Consider the following 21965-nt stretch of genomic DNA (forward strand, 5'->3'; position numbering starts at 1 on the left):
CAGGAAGTCTGGGAGAAGTGGGATTGTTCTCCTTAGAGCAGAAAAGGTTAGTGGGGGGGGGGGGGGGGGGGGTGGAGGGGGGGTGGGATTTAATTGAGGCGTTCAAAATCAGGATGTGTTTGGATGGAGTGGATGAGGAGAAAGTGTTTCCAGTGACAGGAGAGTTGGTTACCAGAGAGACACAGATTGAAGAGAATCAGTAAAGAACCAGAGAGGAGGGTGAAGATGAGGATAAATGATTTTTACACAGCGAGTTGTTGTGATCTGAAAGGGCGGTGGAAGCAGATTCAATAGCAACTTACAAAAAGGGAGAATTGGAGAAATACTTGAAACGGAGAAATGTACAGGGGAAGGGGGGGCGGGGGGCAAGAGCAGTGTGAGACTAATTTGGGCCAGCACAGTTAAGGTGGGCTGAGTGGCCTCCTTGCATCCGATAGGATTGCACAAGGTTCTATTCTGCGACAGGGTCTAAGATATGGGTCTGATCCTTCAGCTCCCAGAGGGGAAACGCTACCTAAGCAAGAGGTGTCAGATTGATGCAACCCAAGCAACATTGACGAGTTTGGACATCACTCAATGCCTGGTCCGAAGCCAACATTTCTTCACATCAGCTGTTAGCAAGCTGCTCGGGTGAGACATCTTTAACTATGCAGAATCCTGAGATCATGCCATCTACTGACGTACCAGCCTAGGCAAGGCAATGATCACATGCCAGGGCGGCTAGGTTTGAAGAAAGCCTGGGTGTGTAAATCGAGGCTTTGGTTAATAATTTGCAGTGTATCCTACTTGTGAGTATATGGACACATACCTCATTCCCAGTTCCTCTTGGAGCCGCAGCTCATCCTCCCCCCCCACCCCCCTCAGCCCCACCCATGGGCATCCAGTTCTGCATTAAGTTAGAATAATCTCTTGATTCAAGGTATCATGGCCATATCTGGAGCTAGGAAGACACAAGATAACAAGCCGGACACTGAAGTGGGTCGCACATGGGAGAGAATTTAAAGGCCAAAGCCCTATACAGAGCTTTAAGCAAATAATTTCTCCTGTCACACCCCCAGGGTGAGTACTGAGGGAGTGCTGCACTGTCAGAGGGTCAGTACTGAGGGAGTGCGGCACTGTCAGAGGGTCAGTACTGAGGGAGTGCGGCACTGTCAGAGGGTCAGTACTGAGGGAGTGCTGCACTGTCAGAGGGTCAGTACTGAGGGAGTGCTGCACTGTCAGAGGGTCAGTACTGAGGGAGTGCTGCACTGTCAGAGGGTCAGTACTGAGGGAGTGCTGCACTGTCAGAGGGTCAGTCCTGAGGGAGTGCTGCACTGTCAGAGGGTCAGAACTGAGGGAATGCTGCACTGTCAGAGGGTCAGTACCGAGGGAGTGCTGACAGTAGAACAGACATACACATGCACACACAGACAGGCACACACTCAAACATAGACAAATACTCACTTCTGAACAGACACACAAACGCAGGCACATAAATGTACATACACAAACACAGACATACACACACAAATACTCTTACAAACAACACACAAACACATACATACTAACATACCTAAAACACAACTAAACACAGGCACAGACGCACACACATCTAGGAGCACAGACCAACAGACACATACACAGATCTAAGAACATAAACACGCACTAACAGACACACACAGACAAACACACAAACTAACACAGACACACGCACACACCTTTGAATCGCTCACACAGAACATACTAACACTCCTGACTTCACTGAATTCTTCCTCTGTTTCTCTCTGCTCAAGTCTCAGCCATCCTTCTACTCTCTGAGCTCTCCCAACACCCTGACTTTTATCGCCACCTATTTGTTTTAGATCTTAACCCAGGTGAAACCGGTAGCTCGTTCTCGTCCGTGTGCAAATCCCGTCAGGTTTCATGGGCGCGCCGCGTAAGTGAGCGTGAACTGACTCTCGGGGGGGAAGGGGGGGGGGGGGGAACATGGATGTGTATGGGGAGATGGGTGCCATTTACCTCAAGTGTCAGCTCCTCCCACTCAAACTGTTTCTGTGAGACCTTGTCTTCCTCGATGGGCTCATGGTAGTAGAGGCAGATGATGTCAAACTTCTTCAGTGCCTGCTTATAGTTCTTCACGGAGAGGTGCAGCACACGATCCACACCATCATACTCGGGGATGTCAATGCCCTCCTCCGCCCAGCCGAGCGCCAGACACACGGCGGCCAGGATGAGCCACAGGCACCTCATGTTGCGTCGGAGTCTTGCAGCCGATGTAGGGGGAATGTCACAGGAGAGAGAGAGAGGGGAAGGGGGGAGGGTTATAACTGAAACAGTAGAGGGGACCCAGGTGTTTAGGAAGGGAAGTTCTCTGGGTCGCAGTTCTGGGAAGCTGTCCGGTGATCTCTCTCTCTCTGGCAAGAGAAGACGGGCAGATGCAGGATGCCCGAGGAAAGAGTCAGTGACTCCAAGCTGAAAGCTGTAACGTCGGCAAATGCCTCGACTGGCAATCAGCGCCTGCCCCCAAGACAGCGACTGGTGGGAGAGGGTTACACACCCATATTAAGGAATAGAGGACCATGTCTCAGGCATCCCCACTAAAAATAGAAGGCGATGAGGCAAGCAGAGAGGGCCAGCGAGGAACTTGCTGTGCTGGCTGCACCCTGACCAAGGCCCCCTCCCTCCTGTGGGCCGCGCAGCGGCATGGGGCAAGGGCACTGCGGCAACTCCAGGAGCGCACCTGCGGAGCCGGAGAAATGGCCAGGCTGGGGAATTGAGTGTGCGGGGGACGGGCGGGGGTACCTGAGCGGCAAGGCAGGTCCCGCTCCGCGGCGAAGAGGAGCTGATTGACACATGGATAAAGAAGTGAGTGTGTAAAAAGTGAAAGAACGAGAGGAGAAAAGGGATGGAAAAAGAAAAGGATTGCGGATGCAAAGAACTGGGGGACAGATGACTGAATAAGTCCATCGATGGAGCAATAGAGGGAGAAATAGATAGACAGACAGACAGATAGATAGACAGACAGACAGACAGACAGACAGACAGACAGACAGACAGACAGATAGATAGATAGATAGATAGATAGATAGATAGATAGATAGATAGATAGATAGATAGATAGATAGATAGATAGATAGATAGATAGATAGATAGATAGATAGATAGATAGATGTGGAAATGTGCAGGGATGAGGTGAAATGTTTGAAGGCTTCCTTTTAAACAGGAGTAAAGTTTGGTTGGACATGCTGGGTCGGTATTCATTTCAGGAGTATTTTAAGGGAATGAGTTCTGGTTTCCGTTGATGTAGCTGTTTCAACAGGGATATACTGGGGCCAGAGATTAAGATGTCACATTACAGTGGGATGGACATAAAGACAGGATAGTTCCTGTGAGAGAGTGAAAGGCAGAGACAGACAGACAGAAAGAGAGGCAGAGAGAGGGAGATAGACAGAGTGAAAGGGAGACAGAAAGAGAGGAAGGGCGGGTGGATGGGAGGGAGAGAGACAGATAGAGAATGAGAGAGAGAGAGAGAGACAGAGGGAGAGGGAGACACAGAGAGAGATAGAAAGAATGAGAGAGGGGGAGAGACAGAGAGAGCGAGATACGGAGACAAACAGACAGAGACGGAGAGAGAGGAGTGACACAAACACTGCTGGAGTGACAGAGAGGGAGAGACACTGGCAGAGAAATAGAGAGATAGAGAGAGACAGTGAGAGAGATGGAGAGAGGGGTGGGGGAGAAAGACAGAAAAGACAGATAGAGTGAGACAGAAAAAGAGACGCACAGTGAGAGAGAGAGAGACAGACAGAGAATGTGAGACAGAGAGAAAAAGAGACAGAGAGAGAGGAGGGGGAGAGACAGAGGGGGTGAAGGGAAGAACAAAATACTGACAATGAAGGAGGATTGAAATGCGAACCACAACTGATTGCTGCAACCTCGTTCACACCTCCTCAGCAAAGACCAGATATGGGCTTGAGACAACTCTCCTCACTGGGAGAGAGACAGCAAGGGTAGTGGGTGGAGGGAGGCGGAGAGTTCAGCAAGAAGCCATTCTCAGACTCAGCATTGTTGGAGAGGAGGGGAGGGGCACTGGGAAAGTGGGGTGTGATGGGAGGTGGTGGGGTAGTGTGACAGGAATCTGTTCATCACAGCCAAGCCGAGAGCCATCTTCCCAAGACATGGTCAAGCAATACAGAACGAGAAGACAGAATGATCTCAGTCAAGATGGGCATTGAGGTGATACCTGAAACCAAGGCTCTGAATGAGATCTACCCAATTAAATATAGATTAGGAAAGATTGAATTACTGTGAGCAAACAATTCCATGTGACTTTGCAGGCCACAAAATATCCTTTTAATATTCTTCACCAACACACATGCCAGACACTTAGAATCAAATCGTGTAACCCATTCACTCCCGCTGTACACAATCCCAATGGGCCCAAAACCCTTCCCATTCACTCCCACTGTACACAATCCCAATGGGCCCAAAACCCTTCCCATTCACTCCCACTGTACACAATCTCAATGGACCCAAACCGCTTCCTATTCATTCCCACCATACGTGATACCAGTGGATCCGAATCACTTCTAAATCACTCCCACTGCACACAATTGGAATGGAACCAAACCCCTTCCCATTTCCTTCCACTGTATACAATCCAATGAACTCTTCCCATTCACCCCCACTGTATATGATCACAATAGACCCTAATCCCTTCCCATTCACTCCCACTGTACACAATCCCACTGGACCAAAACCATTTCCCATTCACTCCCACTGCCGCACTCCCAATGGACTCAAATTCCACCACATTCACTCCCACTCTACACAAATCAAATGGTCCCAAACCCATTCCCATTCACTCTAAATGTACACAATTCCAATGGAAACTAACCCTTTCCCATTCATGCCAGGGTACACAATCCCAATGGTCCCAAGCCCATTCGAGTGCAGGAATAGGGATGGCTTGATCGAATTATGCAGGGCCTTGTTGAGGTCACATTTTGAATATTGTGTGCAGTTCCGGTCTCCTTATCTGAGGAAGGATGTTTTGCTCTTCGCAGAGAAGGCTTGCCAGACTGATTTCTGGGATTGCTAGACCCACATATAAGGAGAAATTGAGTCAGTTAGTATTGTATTCACAGGAGTTCAAAAGAATAAAGGGGGATCTCATAGAAACCTATAAACTTCTAAAGGACTAGACAGGGGATTTGCAGGAAGAATGTTTCCGGAGGTCACAAGGTTAGTCATGGCACGAATCAATTCCAGCCTCCCGGACTACCTAGACCCACTACAGTTTGCCTACCGCCGCAACAGGTCCGCAGCAGACGCCATTTCCCTGGCCCTGCACTCAACCCTGGAACACCTAGATAGCAAGGACACCTATGTCAGACTCCTATTTGTTGACTACAGCTCAGCTGTCAACACTATTATTCCCATGAAACTCATCTCCAAACTCCGTGGCCTGGGCCTCGGCACCTCCCTCTGCGACTGGATCCTGAACTTACTAACTCACAGACCACAATCAGTAAGGATAGGCAACAACACCCACTCCACGATCATCCTCAACACTGGTGCCCCACAAGGCTGTGTTCTCAGCCCCCTACTATACTCCTTATACACAAAGAACAAAGAACAATGCAGCACAGGAACAGGCCCTTCGGCCCTCCAAGCCTGCACCGATCATGTGTTCCTAACTAGACTATCCGTTTGTATCCCTCTATTCCCAGTCTGTTCATGTGGCTATCTAGATAAGTCTTAAATGATCCTAGCGTGTCTGCCTCAACCACCTTGCTTGGTAGTGCATTCCAGGCCCCCACCACCCTCTGTGTAAAAAACGTCCCCCGCAACACCAGGTTAAAGTCCAACAGGTTTATTTGGTAGCAAATTTGGTAGCACACCACTAGTCACAGACCTCCAACCAGAAAAAGACCCCTCCACTGCTACCCTCTGTCTTCTATAGCCAAGCCAGTTCTGTACCCATCTAGCTAGTTCACCTTTGATCCCGTGAGATTTAACCTTTTGCACCAGCCTGCCGTGAGGGACCTTGTCAAATGCTTTACTAAAATCCATGTAGACAACATCCACGGCCCTTCTCTTGTCAATCATTTCTGTCACCTCCTCAAAAAACTCAACCAAATTTGTGAGGCATGACCTCCCTCGTACAAAAAACACATCTATGACTGTGTGGCCACATTCTCCTCCAATTCGATTTTCAAGTTTGCTGACGACACCACCATAGTGGGTCGGATCTCAAACAATGAAGAGATAGAGTACAGGAATGAGATATAGAATCTGGTGAACTGGTGCGGCAAGAATAATCTCTCCCTCAATGTCAACAAAACGAAGGAGATTGTCATCGACTTCAGGAAGCATAAAGGAGAACATGCCCCTGTATCATCAATGGGGACAAAGTAGAAAGGGTCAAGAGCTTCAAGTTTTTAGGTGTCCAGATCACCAACAACCTGTCCTGGTCCCCCCATGCCGACATTATAGTTAAGAAAACCCACCAACGCCTCTACTTTCTCAGAAGACTAAGGAAATTTGGCATGTCAGCTACGACTCTCACCAACTTTTACAGATGCACCGTAGAAAGCATTCTTTCTGGTTGTATCACAGCTTGGTATGGCTCCTGCTCTGCCCAAGACCGCAAGGAACTACAAAAGGTTGTGAATGTAGCCCAATCCATCACACAAACCAGCCTCCCATCCATTGACTCTATCTACACTTACTGCTGCCTCGGCAAAGCAGCCAGCATAATTAAGGACCCTATGCACCCCGGACATTCTCTCTTCCACCTTCTTGCGTTGGGAAAAAGATACGAAAGTCTGAGGTCACATACCAACCGACTCAAGAAAGCTTCTTCCCTGCTGCTGACTTTTGAATGGACTTACCTTGCATTAAGTTGAACTACATTCTGCACTCTCTCATTTCCTTCTCTATGAACGGTATGTTTTGTCAGTATAGCGCGCAAAAAACAATACTTTTCACTATATGTTAATACATGTGACAATAATAAATCAAATAAATCAAAAACAGTCTGAGGATACAGGGTAGACTGTTTGGAACAGAGATGAGGAGAAATTTCTTCACCCAGAGAGCAGTCAGCCTGTGGAGTTCGCTACCACAGCAAGTAGTTGAGGCCTAAGCATTGTACATTTTCAAGAAGCAGTTAGATATAACATGTGAGGCAAAGTAGATCAAAGGATATGAAGAGTAGAAGAGATCAGGTTATTGAGTTTGAAGATCAGCCATGTTTATAACGAATGGTGGAGCAGGCTCAAGAGACCGAGTGACCTCCTCCTGCTCATTTTTGCTAAGTTTCTATTCCCATTCAATCCACTGTACACAATCCCAATGGACCCGAACCCCTTCCCATACAATCCCACTATACACAAAGAACAAAGAACAATACAGCACAGGAACAGGCCCTTTGGACCTCCAAGCCCGCGCCGCTCCCCGGTCCAGGATTGAATCCTGAATCCAGGATCCCCGCCCAATTTTCCAGCCTATCTACATACCAATATCCTATCCCCGAGCTGTCCCTCACAGCTACGATGCTTTGTTCATCACAACCTATTAACTCACCCCCACCCCCCCATTCCAGACCATGTGATCTCCAGGGAGAGGCGAAAACCCAGAGTGAAAACCCCAGGGCCAATATGGGGAAAAAAAATCTGGGAAATTCCTCTCTGACCCCCTGAGGCGATCGAAACGAGTCCAGGAGATCACACTGGCCCTGATCGGAAAATGCTTCCCAACCCTAGTCATTTCCACTTCCACGAACACCATATGAATTCCCTGCCCCCGAGACAGGTTCCCAACTATCCGCAGTCTCGCTCTGTACTGGCACCAGCAAGATGATCATAGAATTAAGCCTTGAAACGAGAAACAAGGAACAATTAGCCCGCGCCGCTCCTTGGTCCAAACTCGACCACTCTTTTGTATCCCTCCATTCCCACTCCGTTCATATAGCTGTCTAGATAAGTCTTAAACGTTCCCAGTGTGTCCGCCTCCACCACCTTGCCCGGCAACACATTCCAGGCCCCCACGACCCTCTGTGTGAAATATGTCCTTCTGATATCTGTGTTAAACCTCCCCCCCTTCACCTTGAACCTATGACCCCTCGTGAACGTCACCACCGACCCGGGGAAAAACTTCCCACCGTTCACCCTATCTATGCCTTTCATAATTTTATACACCTCTATTAAGTCTCCCCTCATCCTCCGTCTTTCCAAGGAGAACAACCCCAGTTTCCCCAATCTCTCCTCATAACCAAGCCCCTCCATACCAGGCAACATCCTGGTAAACCTCCTCTGTACTCTCTCCAAAGCCTCCACGTCCTTCTGGTAGTGTGGCGACCAGAACTGGACGCAGTATTCCAAATGCGGCCGAACCAACGTTCTATACATCTGCAACATCAGACCCCAACTCTTATACTCTATGCCCCGTCCTATAAAGGCAAGCATGCCATATGCCTTCTTCACCACCTTCTCCACCTGTGACGTCACCTTCAAAGATCTGTGGACTTGCACACCCAGGTCCCTCTGCGTCTCTACACCCTTTATGGTTCTTCCATTTATCGTGTAGCTCCTCCCTACATTATTCCCACCAAAATGCATCACTTCGCATTTATCAGGATTGAACTCCATCTGCCATTTCCTTGCCCAAATTTCCAGCCTATCTATATCCTTCTGTAGCCTCTGACAATGTTCCTCACTATCTGCAAGTCCTGCCAATTTTGTGTCATCCGCAAACTTACTGATCACCCCAGTTACTCCTTCTTCCAGATCATTTATATAAATCACAAACAGCAGAGGTCCCAATACAGAGCCCTGCGGTACACCACTAGTCACAGGCCTCCAGCCGGAAAAAGACCCTTCCACTACCACCCTCTGTCTTCTATGACCAAGCCAGTTCTCCACCCATCTAGCCACCTCCCCCTTTATCCCATGGGATCCAACCTTTTTCACTAGCCTACCATGAGGGACTTTGTCAAACGCTTTACTAAAGTCCATATAGACGACATCCACGGCCCTTCCTTCGTCAACCATTTTGGTCACTTCTTCAAAAAACACCACCAGGTTAGTGAGGCATGACCTCCCTCTCACAAAACCATGCTGACTATCGTTAATGAGTTTATTCCTTTCTAAATGCGCATACATCCTATCTCTAAGAATCTTCTCCAACAACTTCCCCACCACGGACGTCAAGCTCACCGGCCTATAATTACCCGGGTTATCCTTCCTACCCTTCTTAAATAACGGGACCACATTAGCTATCCTCCAATCCTCTGGGACCTCACCTGTGTCCAGTGACGAGACAAAGATTTGCGTCAGAGGCCCAGCGATTTCACCTCTCGTCTCCCTGAGCAGCCTTGGATAGATTCCATCAGGCCCTGGGGATTTGTCAGTCTTTATATTCTCTAACAAACCTAACACTTCCTCCTTTGTAATGGAGATTTTCTCCAACGGTTCAACACTCCCCTCAGAGACACTCCCAGTCAACACATCCCTCTCCTTTGTGAATACCGACGCAAAGTATTCATTTAGGATCTCCCCTACTTCTTTGGGCTCCAAGCATAAGTCCCCACTTTTGTCCCTGAGAGGTCCGATTTTTTCCCTAACAACCCTTTTGTTCCTAACGTGTGAATAAAATGCCTTGGGATTCTCCTTAATCCTGTCTGCAAAGAACATTTCGTGACCCCTTTTTGCTCTTCTAATTCCCCGTTTGAGTACTTTCCTACTTTCATTGTACTCCTCCAGAGCTCCCTCCGTTTTTAGCTGCTTGGACCTAACATACGCCTCTCTTTTCTTTTTGACCAGTCCCTCAATTTCCCTGGTTATCCACGGTTCTCTAATCCTACCCTTCCTATCCTTCTTTTTTACAGGCACATGCTTGTCCTGTAGCCCTAACAACCGTTCCTTAAAAGACTGCCACATACCAGATGTGGATTTACCCTCAAACAGCCTCTCCCAATCAAGAGCTGCCAATTTCTGCCTGATTCCAATAAAGTTAGCCTTCCCCCAATCCAACACCTTACCCTTGGGACACACACAAACCCAATGGACCCGAACCCCTTCCAATTCACACCAAATGTACACAATCGCAATTGACCTAAAGCCCTTCCCGTTCATTCCCACTGTACACACTCCAAATGGACCGAAACCACTTCCTACTCGCTCCAAATGAACACAATATCAATGGATCCAATCCCCAACCCATTTAATCCCATTGTATTAAATTCCAATGGACACATAAACCATCCCATTCACTTCAACTGCATACGATTTCAATGGACTCAAAGCTCTTGCCATTCACTACTACTGTACACAATCCCAATGGTCCCAAAACCCTTCAAATTCATTTGATTTCAATACAATCCCAATGGACCCAATCCCCTTCCTAATTCTTCTCACTATACACGATCCCAATCGACCCAAACCCCTTCCAATCACTTCCACTATGCACAATCCCAAAAGGCCCAAACCCATGCCATTCACTTCCAATGTGCACAATCCCAATGAATCCAAACCATTCCCAATCACTCACTGTGTAAATGATCCCAATGGACCCAAATCCTTCCCCACTCACTCCCACTGTACACAATCCCACTGGAAACAAACCCCTTCCCATAGATTCTCACTGTTTATAATCCTAATGTTCCCAACCCACTTCCCATTCATTCTAAATGTACACAACACCAATGGAAAAAATAACCTTCCCAATCACTCCCACTTGACATGATCTCAGTGGAACCAAACTCGCAATCCTTCAAACTGTACACAAGCTCAATGGGACCAAACCCCTTCCCATTTCCTCCTACTGTACACAATAACAATGGACCCAAACACTATCCTAGTCCTTACCATTGCTTATAATCCTAATGGACACAAACCAACTTTCCATTCACTCCCACTGTACACAATCCCAATGGACCCAAATTCCTTCCCATTCATTCCTGGGTGGCATGGTGGCATAGTGGTTAGCATTGCTGCCTCAAAGCTCCAGGGTTCAATTCCCGGCTTGGGTCACTGTCTGTGTGGAGTCTGCACTTTTCCTCCGTGTCTGTGTGTCATAGGATCATATGTGTTTCCTCTTGTGCTCCAGTTTCCTCCCACAGTGCATGTTAGGTGCATTGACCATGCTAAATTATCCCTTAGTGTACCCAAACAGGCGCTGGAGTGTGGCGACATGGGATTTTCACAATAACTTCATTGCAGCGTTAGTGTAAGCCTGCTTGTGACATTAATAAATACTTAAAAAACACGACTGTACGCAATCTTAATGGATCTAAACCCCTTCCCAATGATTCCCACTGTACAAAATTAAATGAATCCAGCCCTCTTTCCATTCACCCCAATTATACACAATCACAATTGTCCCGAACCACTTCCCATTCACTCAAACTGTACACAATCACAATGGACCAAAAACCATTCCCATTCAATCCCACTGTACACAATCCCAATGGTCCCAAACTCTTCCCAATCAATCCCACTGCATTCAATCCTAATGGACCCAAACCCCTCCACATTCACTCCCACTATACACAAACAGGATGGAACTAGACCCCTTCACATTCACTCCCAATGCATACAATCCCAGTGGACCCAAACACTTTCCCAAGTATGCCCACTGCACACAATCTGCATGGAACCAAACCTCTTCCCATTTTCTCCCACTGTACAAAATTTCAAGGGATGCAAATCCCTTCCCATTCACACCCACTGTGCACTGTCCAAATGGACCATACCTTTCTCATTCATCCCCACTGTACACAATCACAATGGACCCAAACCCATTGCCCTTCACTAAAATGTAAACAATCTCAATGGACCTGAACCCCTTCCCATTTACTCAGACTGCATTAATGGCAATGGACCCAACCCCTTCCCATTTACTCAGACTGCATTAATGGCAATGGACCCAACCCCTTCCCATTTACTCAGACTGCATTAATGGCAATGGACCCGAACCCCTTCCCATTTACTCAGACTGCATTAATGGCAATGGACCCAACCCCTTCCCATTCATTCCCACCGTACACAATCCCAATAGACCTGAACGTCTTGCCATTGATCACCACTGCACATAATCACAATTGACCCGAAGCCTTTTCCATTCACTCCCACTGTACACAGTCCCACTGCACTAAAACAGTTTCCCATTCACTCTCACTGTACATAATCCCAATGTTCCCAAACGCCTTCCCATTCACTCTAGATGTACACAATTCCAATGGACCCAAACCCCTTCCCATTCACAATACCAAAGGAACAAATAACCTTCCCAGTCACTCCCACACGACATGATCTCACTGGAGCCAAAATCCTTTACAATCACTCACATTGTACACAAGCCCAATGGGATCAAACCCCTTCCCATTTCCTCCTATTGTACACAGTAACAATGGACCCAAATACCTTCCCAATCCTTACCACTGTACACATTCCTAACTGATACAAACACCTTCCCATTCACTCCCACTGTACACAATCCTAATGGACCTAAACTGCCCATTCATTCCGATTGCACAAAATCCCAATGGATTCAAACCCCTTCCCAGTTATTCCCACTGTACAAAATCGAATGAACCCAAACTTCTTCCTATTCACAATCTCAATGAATCCCTTCCATTACACTCAGACTGTACAAAATTCCAATGGGCCCAAACCCCTTCCCATCTACTGCCACTAAATGCAATCACAATGGAAACAAACATTTCCCATTCGTTCCCACGGTCTACAATCCCAATGGAGCCAAATCCATTCCCATTCAATTCTGCTGTACACAATCCCAATGGTCCCAAAGCTCTTACCAATTACACCCACTGCACTCAACGCCTTCAGATTTACTCCCACTATACACAAACACAATAGAACCAGACCTCTTCAGAATCCCTCACACTGTGCACAATCTTCCCAAGCATGCCCACTGTACACAATTGATCCAAAGCCCTTTCCATTCATTCCTACTGTACCCATTCACTCTCACTGTACACAATCCTAATGGACCCAAACCACTTTCCATTCACTTTGAATGTACACACTTCCAATGGAACCAACAACCTTCCCAATCACTCCCATTCGACATGATGTCAATGGAACCAAAATCCTTTACAATCACTCCCATGTACACAAGTCCGATGAGCCCTTTCGCATTTCTTCCTACTGTACACTTTAACAATGGACCTAAACACCTTCCCAACCCTTCCCACTGCACACAATCTTAATGGGCACAAACACCTTCCCATTCACTCCCAATATGCACAATCCCAATGGACCCAAACCCCTTCCCATTCACTCCACTGTACGTAATCAGAATGGAACCAAACCCCTCCCCATTCACTCCCACTCTAAAGATCCCAGTGGACCTGAACCTCTTTGCAATCACGTCCACTATACACAATCGGAAAGGAACCAAACCCTGTCCCATTTATTCCTACAGAACACAATCCCAAGGGGCGCAAACCCTTTCCCATTCACTTCTACTGGATACAATCGCAATGCACAAACCCCTTCCTATTCACCCCCACTGTACACAATCGCAATGGACCCAAACCCTTACCCATTCACTCCCACTGTACACAATCCAAATGGATTCAATCCCTCTGCACACAATTTCGGAGGAACCAAACCGCTTCCCATTCACAGCCACTGTACACACTCCAATGAACAAAATTCTCTTCCCATTTACCCCTACTTTACTCAATCCCAATGAATCAAAACCCTTCCAAATCACTCCTACTGTAAACTATCCCAATGGGACAAAACCCCTTCCCATTCACTCCCACTGTACATGATCCTAATGGACCCAAGTTCCTTCCCATTCACTCTCACACTGCACAAATCCATTTGACCCAAATGCATTCCCAATCACTCTAAATGTACATAATCCCAATGGAAAAACCCTTTCCCATTCACTCCTATAGTACATAATCCCAATGGACCCAAACCCATTGCCAATCACTCTTAATGTACACAATCTTAATGGAAAAAAAACCACTTTCCCATTCACTCCCACGTACACAATTCCAATGGGACCAAGCCCATTCCAAATCAATCCCGCTGTAAACATTTGGACCCAAACTCCTTCCAATTCACACCAGAAGTAGATAATACAATTGACCCAAAACCTTTCCCATTCATTCCCACTATACACAATCCAAGTAATCTCAAACACTATTCACTCCAAATGAACACAATCCCAATGGACCCAAACCCCATCCCAAACCCCATCCCATTAACCCCTTCACATTCGCTCCCACACTACACAATCCAATGGACGTAAATACCTTTCTGTTCCCACCCATTATTCAAAATCCAAATGGACCCAAAAACCATACCTTTCACTCCAACTGTGTACTATCACAATTGAAACAAAACTTCCCAATCACTCCGACTCTACATGATTCCAATGGACCCAAAACCCTTCCCGTTTCCTCCCATTGTAAACAATTCCAATGGAACCAAACCCCTTCCCAATCCCTCCCACTGTATATATTGTCAATGGACCCAAACACTTTCCCATTCACACCCACTGTACACGATCACAATTGAACCTAACCCCTTCTCATTCACTCTACAGGATTCCTGTGGACCCAAATTTATAAATTATATGGATGAAAATGTGGGGGGAATGTTAAGCAAATTTGCAGATGACACCAAGATTGGTAGGGTGGTTACTAGTGAAGAACATGGTTGGAGATCACAGAAAGATATCGATGGGTTGATCACAAGGGCAGAGCAGTGGCAGATGGTCTTTAACCCTGATAAGTGTGAGGTGATGCACTTTGGAAGAAGAAACATGATGAGCGAGAATTTAATGAATTGCAGGACACTGGGAAGCTCAGAGGAACAGAGGATCTTGGGGTAATTATTGACAGATCCCTGAAGTCGGCAGAGAATGTGAATAGGATAGTTAAGAAGGCATTTGAGACACTTGCTTCCATCAGTTGTGGTATAGAGTGTAAGAGCAAGGAGGTAATGTTGGAGTTGTATAGAGCATTGGTTAGGCCACAAGTGGAGTACTGTGTACAGTTCTGGTCACCTCACCACAGGAAGGATGTGATAGCACTAGAGGGCATGCAGAGGAGGTTCACCAGGATGTTGCCTGGGATGGTGCATTTGAGCTATAAGGAAAGAGTAGATAGGCTTGGATTGGTTTCTTTAGATGTGGAGATGCCGGCGTTGGACTGGGGTGAACACAGTAAGAAGTCTAACAACGCCAGGTTAAAGTCCAACAGGTTTATTTGGTAGCAAAAGCCACTAGCTTTCGGAACAGGCTGTTCCTTCGTCAGGTGGGTGGGAGTTCTGTTCACAAACAGGGCACAAAGACACAAACTCAATTTACATGAATAATGATTGGAATGTGAGTCTTTACAGCTAATCAAGTCTTAAAGGTACAGACAATGTGAGTGGAGGGAGCATTAAGCACAGGTTAAAGAGATGTGTATTGTCTCCAGACAGGACAGCCAGTGAGATTTTGCACATCCAGGCAAGTTGTGGGGGTTACAGATGATGTGACATGAACCCAATATCCCTGTTGAGGCCGTCCTCATGTGTGCGGAACCTGGCTATCAGTCTCTGCTCAGTGACTCTGCACTTGACCAGGGTTGTGTGGTACAACCCTGCCACAGCAACCTCTGCAAGATGTGCCAGATCATCGACACGGATGCCATCATCTCACGCGAGAACACCATTCACCAGGTACACGGTACATACTCTTGCAACTCGGCCAACGTTGTCTACCTGTTACGCTGCAGGAAAGGATGTCCCGAGGCATGGTACATTGGGGAAACCATGCAGACGCTACGACAACGGATGAATGAACACCGCTCGTCAATCACCAGGCAAGACTGTTCTCTTCCTGTTGGGGAGCACTTCAGCAGTCACGGGCATTCAGCCTCTGATCTCCGAGTAAGCGTTCTCCAAGGCGGCCTTCACGACACACGACAACACAGAGTCGCTGAGCAGAGACTGATAGCCAGTTTCCGCACACATGAGGACGGCCTCAACCGGGATATTGGGTTCATGTCACATCATCTGTAACCCCCACAACTTGCCTGGATGTGCAAAATCTCACTAGCTGTCCTGTCTGGAGACAATACACATCTCTTTAACCTGTGCTTAATGCTCCCTCCACTCACATTGTCTGTACCTTTAAGACTTGATTAGCTGTAAAGACTCACATTCCAATCATTATTCATGTAAATTGAGTTTGTGTCTTTGTGCCCTGTTTGTGATCAGAACTCCCACCCACCTGATGAAGGAACAGCCTGTTCCGAAAGCTAGTGGCTTTTGCTACCAAATAAACCTGTTGGACTTTAACCTGGTGTTGTTAAACTTCTTACTTGGTTTCTTTAGAGCAGAGAAGGCTGAGTGGGGACATGATTGAGGTGTATGAGCAGGATGAGTAGGGAGCAGCTGTTCCTCTTGGTTGAGGGGTCAATCATGAGGGACATAGTTTTAGAGTAAGCGGCAGGAGATTCAAAGATTTGAGAAAAAGTTTTTTTCACTCAGAGGGTGGTGGGAATCTGGAATGTGCTGCCTAGGAAGGTAGTGGAGGCTGGAAAACTTACAACCTTTAAAAAATATTTGGATGAGCACTTGAAATATTATAACATTCAAGAATATGGGACAAGTGCAGGAAAATAGGATTAGTGACCCTTTCGTGGTAGTTATTGTTGGTGCAGGCTCGATAGGCCGAAATGACTTTTCTGCACTGTATGAATCTATGACTTGATGACACTAAACTCCTTCCCAATCATGCAAACAGTACACAACCCCAAGGGACACACTTTCCCATTTACTCCCACTGTACACGATCCCAATGGAACGAAACCACTTCCCATTCACTCCCACTGTACAAGAACCCAATTAATCTGAACCCCTTCACAATCACCCCCACTATACACAATCGGAATGGAACCAAACCCCTTCCCATTTACTCCCACTGTACACAATCCCAATGGACCTCAACCCTTTCCCATTCATTCCCACTGTACACAATCCCAAGGGACGCAAGTCCCTTCCCAACACTCCCAATGTACACAATCCCAAGGGACCAAAACTCTTACCCATTCATTTTTACTCACTCAATCGCAATGGACCCACATTCCTGCCCATTCACTCTCACTACACAAACCCAATGGGCTCAAGCCCATTCCCATTCAAACCTTCTGTACACAATCCAAATCGTCTCAAACACTATTCAGTCCAAATGAGCACATTCCCAATGGACCCCATCCCATTAACTCCAACTGTACATGATCCTAATGGACCCTAACCCCTTCTCATTCACTCCCACTGTACACAATCCAGTGAACTCAAACCTCTTCCAATTCACCACCACTGTACACAATCCAATGGACCCAAGGCCATTCCCATTCAATACCACTGTACACAATCCCAATGGACTGAAACTCCTTCCCATTCATTCCTTTTGACCAAGATGCGTTCGTACTTCCTTAGTGTTCTCATTACTGCACTCAACTTTTCCCTTTACCTCTACCATTTTAAGTTGATGTTCACTTTTTATTGCCAGTTTTCAAAGTTCAAATTCTCTCTCTTTTTCCATTTCTGTTCAAGCAGTAATTCAAGCAGTTTCATCTTTTATTTTTGTTCCTGCCTTTCTCTTTCTTTTGCTTCAAATTCAAGCTGCTTTAATTCTTTTTCATGTTCAAGCTGTTACATTTGTAATTGAATTCTAGCTATTTCCAATGATTGTGTGTTTTTGGCAGTTTTAAATGCTGAGCTATCACTGCAATTATCTCCACCTTCCTCGCACCTTCAGGTAATACCAACTGCAGCGTTTTTTGCCAATTCCAAAGCTTTGTTTTAAAACCTGACTGTGAAAATTTCTCTAGGTATGTAAAGGGGAAAAGAATGACAAAAATGAATGTAGGCCCCTCACAGTCAGAATGGGAGAATTCATAACGGGGAAGAAAGAAATGGCCGCGGAATTAAATTTGTACTTTGTTCAGACTTCACAAAGGAAGACATGAATAATGTACCCGAAGCTCTGAGAGAAACAAGTTTTAGTGAGGAGCTGAAGGAAATCAGTATTAGTAGAGAAATGGTTTTGGGGAAATTGATGCGATTGAAGGTGGATATATCTCCAGGTCCTGATAATCTTCATCCCAGAGTTTTTAAGGAAGTGGCCCTGCAAATAGTAGATCCATTGGTGGTTATTTTCCAAAATTCTTTGGACACTGGACTAGTTCCTACAGATTGGAGGGTAGATAATGTAAGCCCGCTATTCAAAAAGGAAGGTAGAGGCAGGGAACTATAGACCAGTGAACCTAAAGTAGATACTGGGAAAATTGCTAGAGTCCATTATCAAGGATTTCATAACTCAGCATTTGTAAAGCAGTGGTAAAATCAGACAAAGTCAGCATGGATTTACAAAAGGGAAATAAATCATTTTTGACAAATCTATTGGAATTCTTTGAGGATGTAACTCGTAGAATTGGCTGAGGAGAACCAGTAGTTTATTTAGACTTTCAGAAGGTTTTCGACAAGGTCTCACATAACAGACTACTATGTGAAGTTAAAGCACATGGGATTGCAGGTAATGTCTTGAGATGGATAGAAAGCTGGTTAGCAGATAGGAAGCAAAGAGTTGGCATAAATGGGTCTTTTTCTGATTGGCAGCCAGTGACTAGTGGGGTTCCGCAGGGATCTGTGCTAGGACCAAAACTTTTCACATTATATATTAATGATTTGGAATAGGAAACTGAATGTATTATCTCCAAATTTGCAGCTGATACAAAGTTGGGTGGAAGGGTGAACTGTAAGGAGGATGCAGAGATGATTCAGCGTGATTTGGACAGGCTGAGTGTGTGGGCATATGTGTGGCAGATGCAGTGTAATGTGGATAAATGTGAGGTTATTCACATTGGTAGCAATAATAGAAAGACAGATTATTACTTGAATGGGTGTAAATTGAGAGAGGTGGTTACTCAGCGAGACATTAGTGTCCTCGTGCATCAGTCGCTGAAAGTAAGCGCGCAGGTACAGCAGGCAGTAAAGAAGGCAAATGGTATGTTGGCCTTCATAGCGAGGGGATTTGAGTATAGCGGTAAGGATGTTTTGCTGCAAGTGTATAGGACGTTGGTGAGGCCACAACTGAAGTATTGTGTGCAGTTTTGATGTCCTTATCTGAGAAAGGATGTCTGTGCTATAGAGTACAGCGAAGGTTTACCAGGCTGATTCCTAGGAAAGCTGGTCTGTCATATGAGGAGAGACTAAGTCGGTTAGGATTATATTCACTGGAGTTTAGAAGAGTGAGAGGGGATCTCATAGAAATTTGAGGAAAGTTTGAGGATAAGGGGTAAATCTTTTAGAACTGAGGTGAGGAGAAATTTCTTCACCCAGAGAGTGGTGAATGTGTGGCTACCACAGAAAATAGTTGAGGCCAAACATTTCCTGATTTCAAGAACAAATTAGATAGAGCTCTCAGGACTAAAGGGATATGGGGGGAAGGGGGGATCACTATATTGAATTTGATGATCAGCCATAATCAAAATGAATGGCGGAGCAAGCTCAAGGGACGCAATGGCCTACTCCTGCTACTGGTTTCTATGTTTCTATGTCTAGGGATTTTGGGTCCATTGGGATTGTATACAGTGGGAATGAATGGGCTTGGGTCCAATCACATTTTGTACCGAGGAGGAAAAGGGAAGTTATTTTTTTAAAATGTGCTTTTACGGGATGTGAGCCTTGCTTGAGGCCAGCATGTATTGCCCATCCCTGAGGGGATTTAAGAGTCAACCACATTGCTGTGTATCTGGGCCATGTAGCCCAGACTGGCAGGTTTTCTTCTCTAAAGGACATTAGTGAACCAGATGGGTTTTTACAACAATCAACAATGGTTGCATGGTCATCACCAGATATTTATTGAATTCAAATTTCACCACCTCTGAGGTAGGATTTGAACCCAGGTCCCCAGATCGTTACCCTTGGTCTCTGGATTACTAGTACAGCGATAATACCACTATGCCACTGTCTCCTCACGGATATCCATTGGGATTGTGTACAGTTGGAGAGAATGGGAAGGGTTTTAGATGCGTTGAAACTGTGTACAATTGCATTGAAAGGGATTTTGTGTCATTTGGGAGTGTACACGATCCAAATGGACACTACCCCTTCCCATTCACTCCCATTGCACACAATACCTATGGTGTCAAACCCTGACCCATTCCCTGTCACTGTACACAATCCCAATGGACACAAACCCCTTCCCATTCACTCCCAATGCACAGATCCCTATGGTGTCAAACTCTGACCCATTCACTGTTACTGAACACTCAGCCAATGGTAACAAGCCCTTTCCCATTCTTTCTGCTGTACACAATTGCATTGGACTCAAACCCCTTTGCATTCACTCCCAATGTACATGATCCCAATGGACCCAAAACCTTTCACATTCCATTCCACAGTTTATAATTCCATTGGACCCAAGCCCCATCCTATTGTCTCCTACTGTATACATTCCCAATAGACCTAAACACCTTCTCACTCATTCACACTGTACACAATCCCAATGGACCCAATCCCCATCTCATTCACTCCCACCGTACAAACTTGCAATGGAACAGATCACGTTCTCATTCATTTCCACTGTAGACATTCCAAAGGGACTCAACCCTCTTCCCATTCACTCCCACTGTACACAATCCCGATGGACCCAAACTTCTTCCCATACACTGCCACTGTACACACTGTACACTGTACCAGCATCCCCCACAACGATGGCATTGCTGCAACTGCCTCAGTACTCAACACCACAACTGCCAATCTCCAGATGCAATTTTACAATTCATCCGTTTCATCCCGGACCACAATGTCTTCACCTTCAACAATCAGTTCTTCATCCAGATACATGGAACAGCCATGGGGACCAAATTTGCACCTCAATATGCCAACATCTTCATGCACAGGTTCGAACAAGACTTCTTCACCGCACAGGACCTTCAACCGATGCTATACACGAGATACATCGATGACATTTTCTTCCTTTGGACTCATAGAATCATAGAAACCCTACAATGCAGAAACAGGCCATTTGGCCCATCGAGTCTGCACTGACCACAATCCCACCCAGACCCTATCCCCGTATCCCTACATATTTTACCCGTTAATCTCTCTGACCTACGCATCCCTGGACACTAAGGGGCAATTTAGCATGGCCAATCAACCTAACGCACACATCTTTGGACTGTGGGAGGAAACTGGAGCACCCGGAGGAAACCCATGCAGACACGAGGAGAATGTGCAAACTCCACACAGACAGTGACCCAAGCCAGGATTTGAACCCAGAGCCTTGGAGCTGTGAAGCAGCAGTGCTAACCACTGTGCTACCATGCTGCCCATGGTGAACAATCACTGAAACAACTATATGATGACATCAACAAGTTCCATCCCACCATCAGACTCACCATGGACTACTCTCCGGAATCGGTTGCATTCTTGGACACACGCATCTCCATCAAGGACGGTCACCTCAGCACCTCACTGTACCGCAAGCCCACGGATAACCTCATGATGCTCCACTTCTCCAGCTTCCACCCTAAACAAAGAAGCCATCCCCTACGGACAAGCCCTCCGTATACACAGGATCTGCTCAGATGAGAAGGATCGCAACAGACACCTCCAGACGCTGAAAGATGCTCTCATAAGAACAGGGTATGGTGCTCGACTCATCGATTGACAGTTCTGACGCGCCACAGTGAAAAACCACACCGACCTCCTCAGAAGACAAACATGGGTCACGGCGGACAGAGTACCTTCGTCGTCCAGTACTTCCCCAGAGCGGAGAAGCTACATCTTCTCCGGAGCCTTCAACATGTCATCGATGAAGACGAACATCTCGCCAAGGCCATCCCCACACTCCCACTTCTTGCCTTCAAACAACCGCACAACCTCAGACAGACCATTGTCCGCGGCAAACTACCCAGCCTTCAGGAGAACAGTGACCAC

General features: G+C 46.4%; 1 protein-coding gene and 1 long non-coding RNA gene across 2 annotated transcripts in view; one reads left to right on the top strand and one right to left on the bottom strand.

The window, feature by feature from the left end:
* LOC144486208 (calsequestrin-1-like) overlaps positions 1-3537 on the bottom strand; it is a 125731-nt gene extending 122194 nt beyond the window's left edge. The window contains exon 1 of the mRNA XM_078204291.1: positions 1999-3537. Coding sequence (XP_078060417.1) covers positions 1999-2229 — 231 coding nt within the window. The 5' untranslated portion in view covers positions 2230-3537. The remainder of the gene's footprint in view (positions 1-1998) is intronic.
* The window catches only part of LOC144486209 (uncharacterized), a 234274-nt gene continuing 215016 nt past the window's right edge, over positions 2708-21965 (top strand). Inside the window, exon 1 of the long non-coding RNA XR_013496231.1 lies at positions 2708-2844. This is a non-coding gene — a long non-coding RNA (uncharacterized LOC144486209). The remainder of the gene's footprint in view (positions 2845-21965) is intronic.

This window comes from Mustelus asterias, unplaced genomic scaffold (genome assembly GCF_964213995.1).
Source record: "Mustelus asterias unplaced genomic scaffold, sMusAst1.hap1.1 HAP1_SCAFFOLD_298, whole genome shotgun sequence".
NCBI classification, from domain to species: domain Eukaryota; kingdom Metazoa; phylum Chordata; class Chondrichthyes; order Carcharhiniformes; family Triakidae; genus Mustelus; species Mustelus asterias.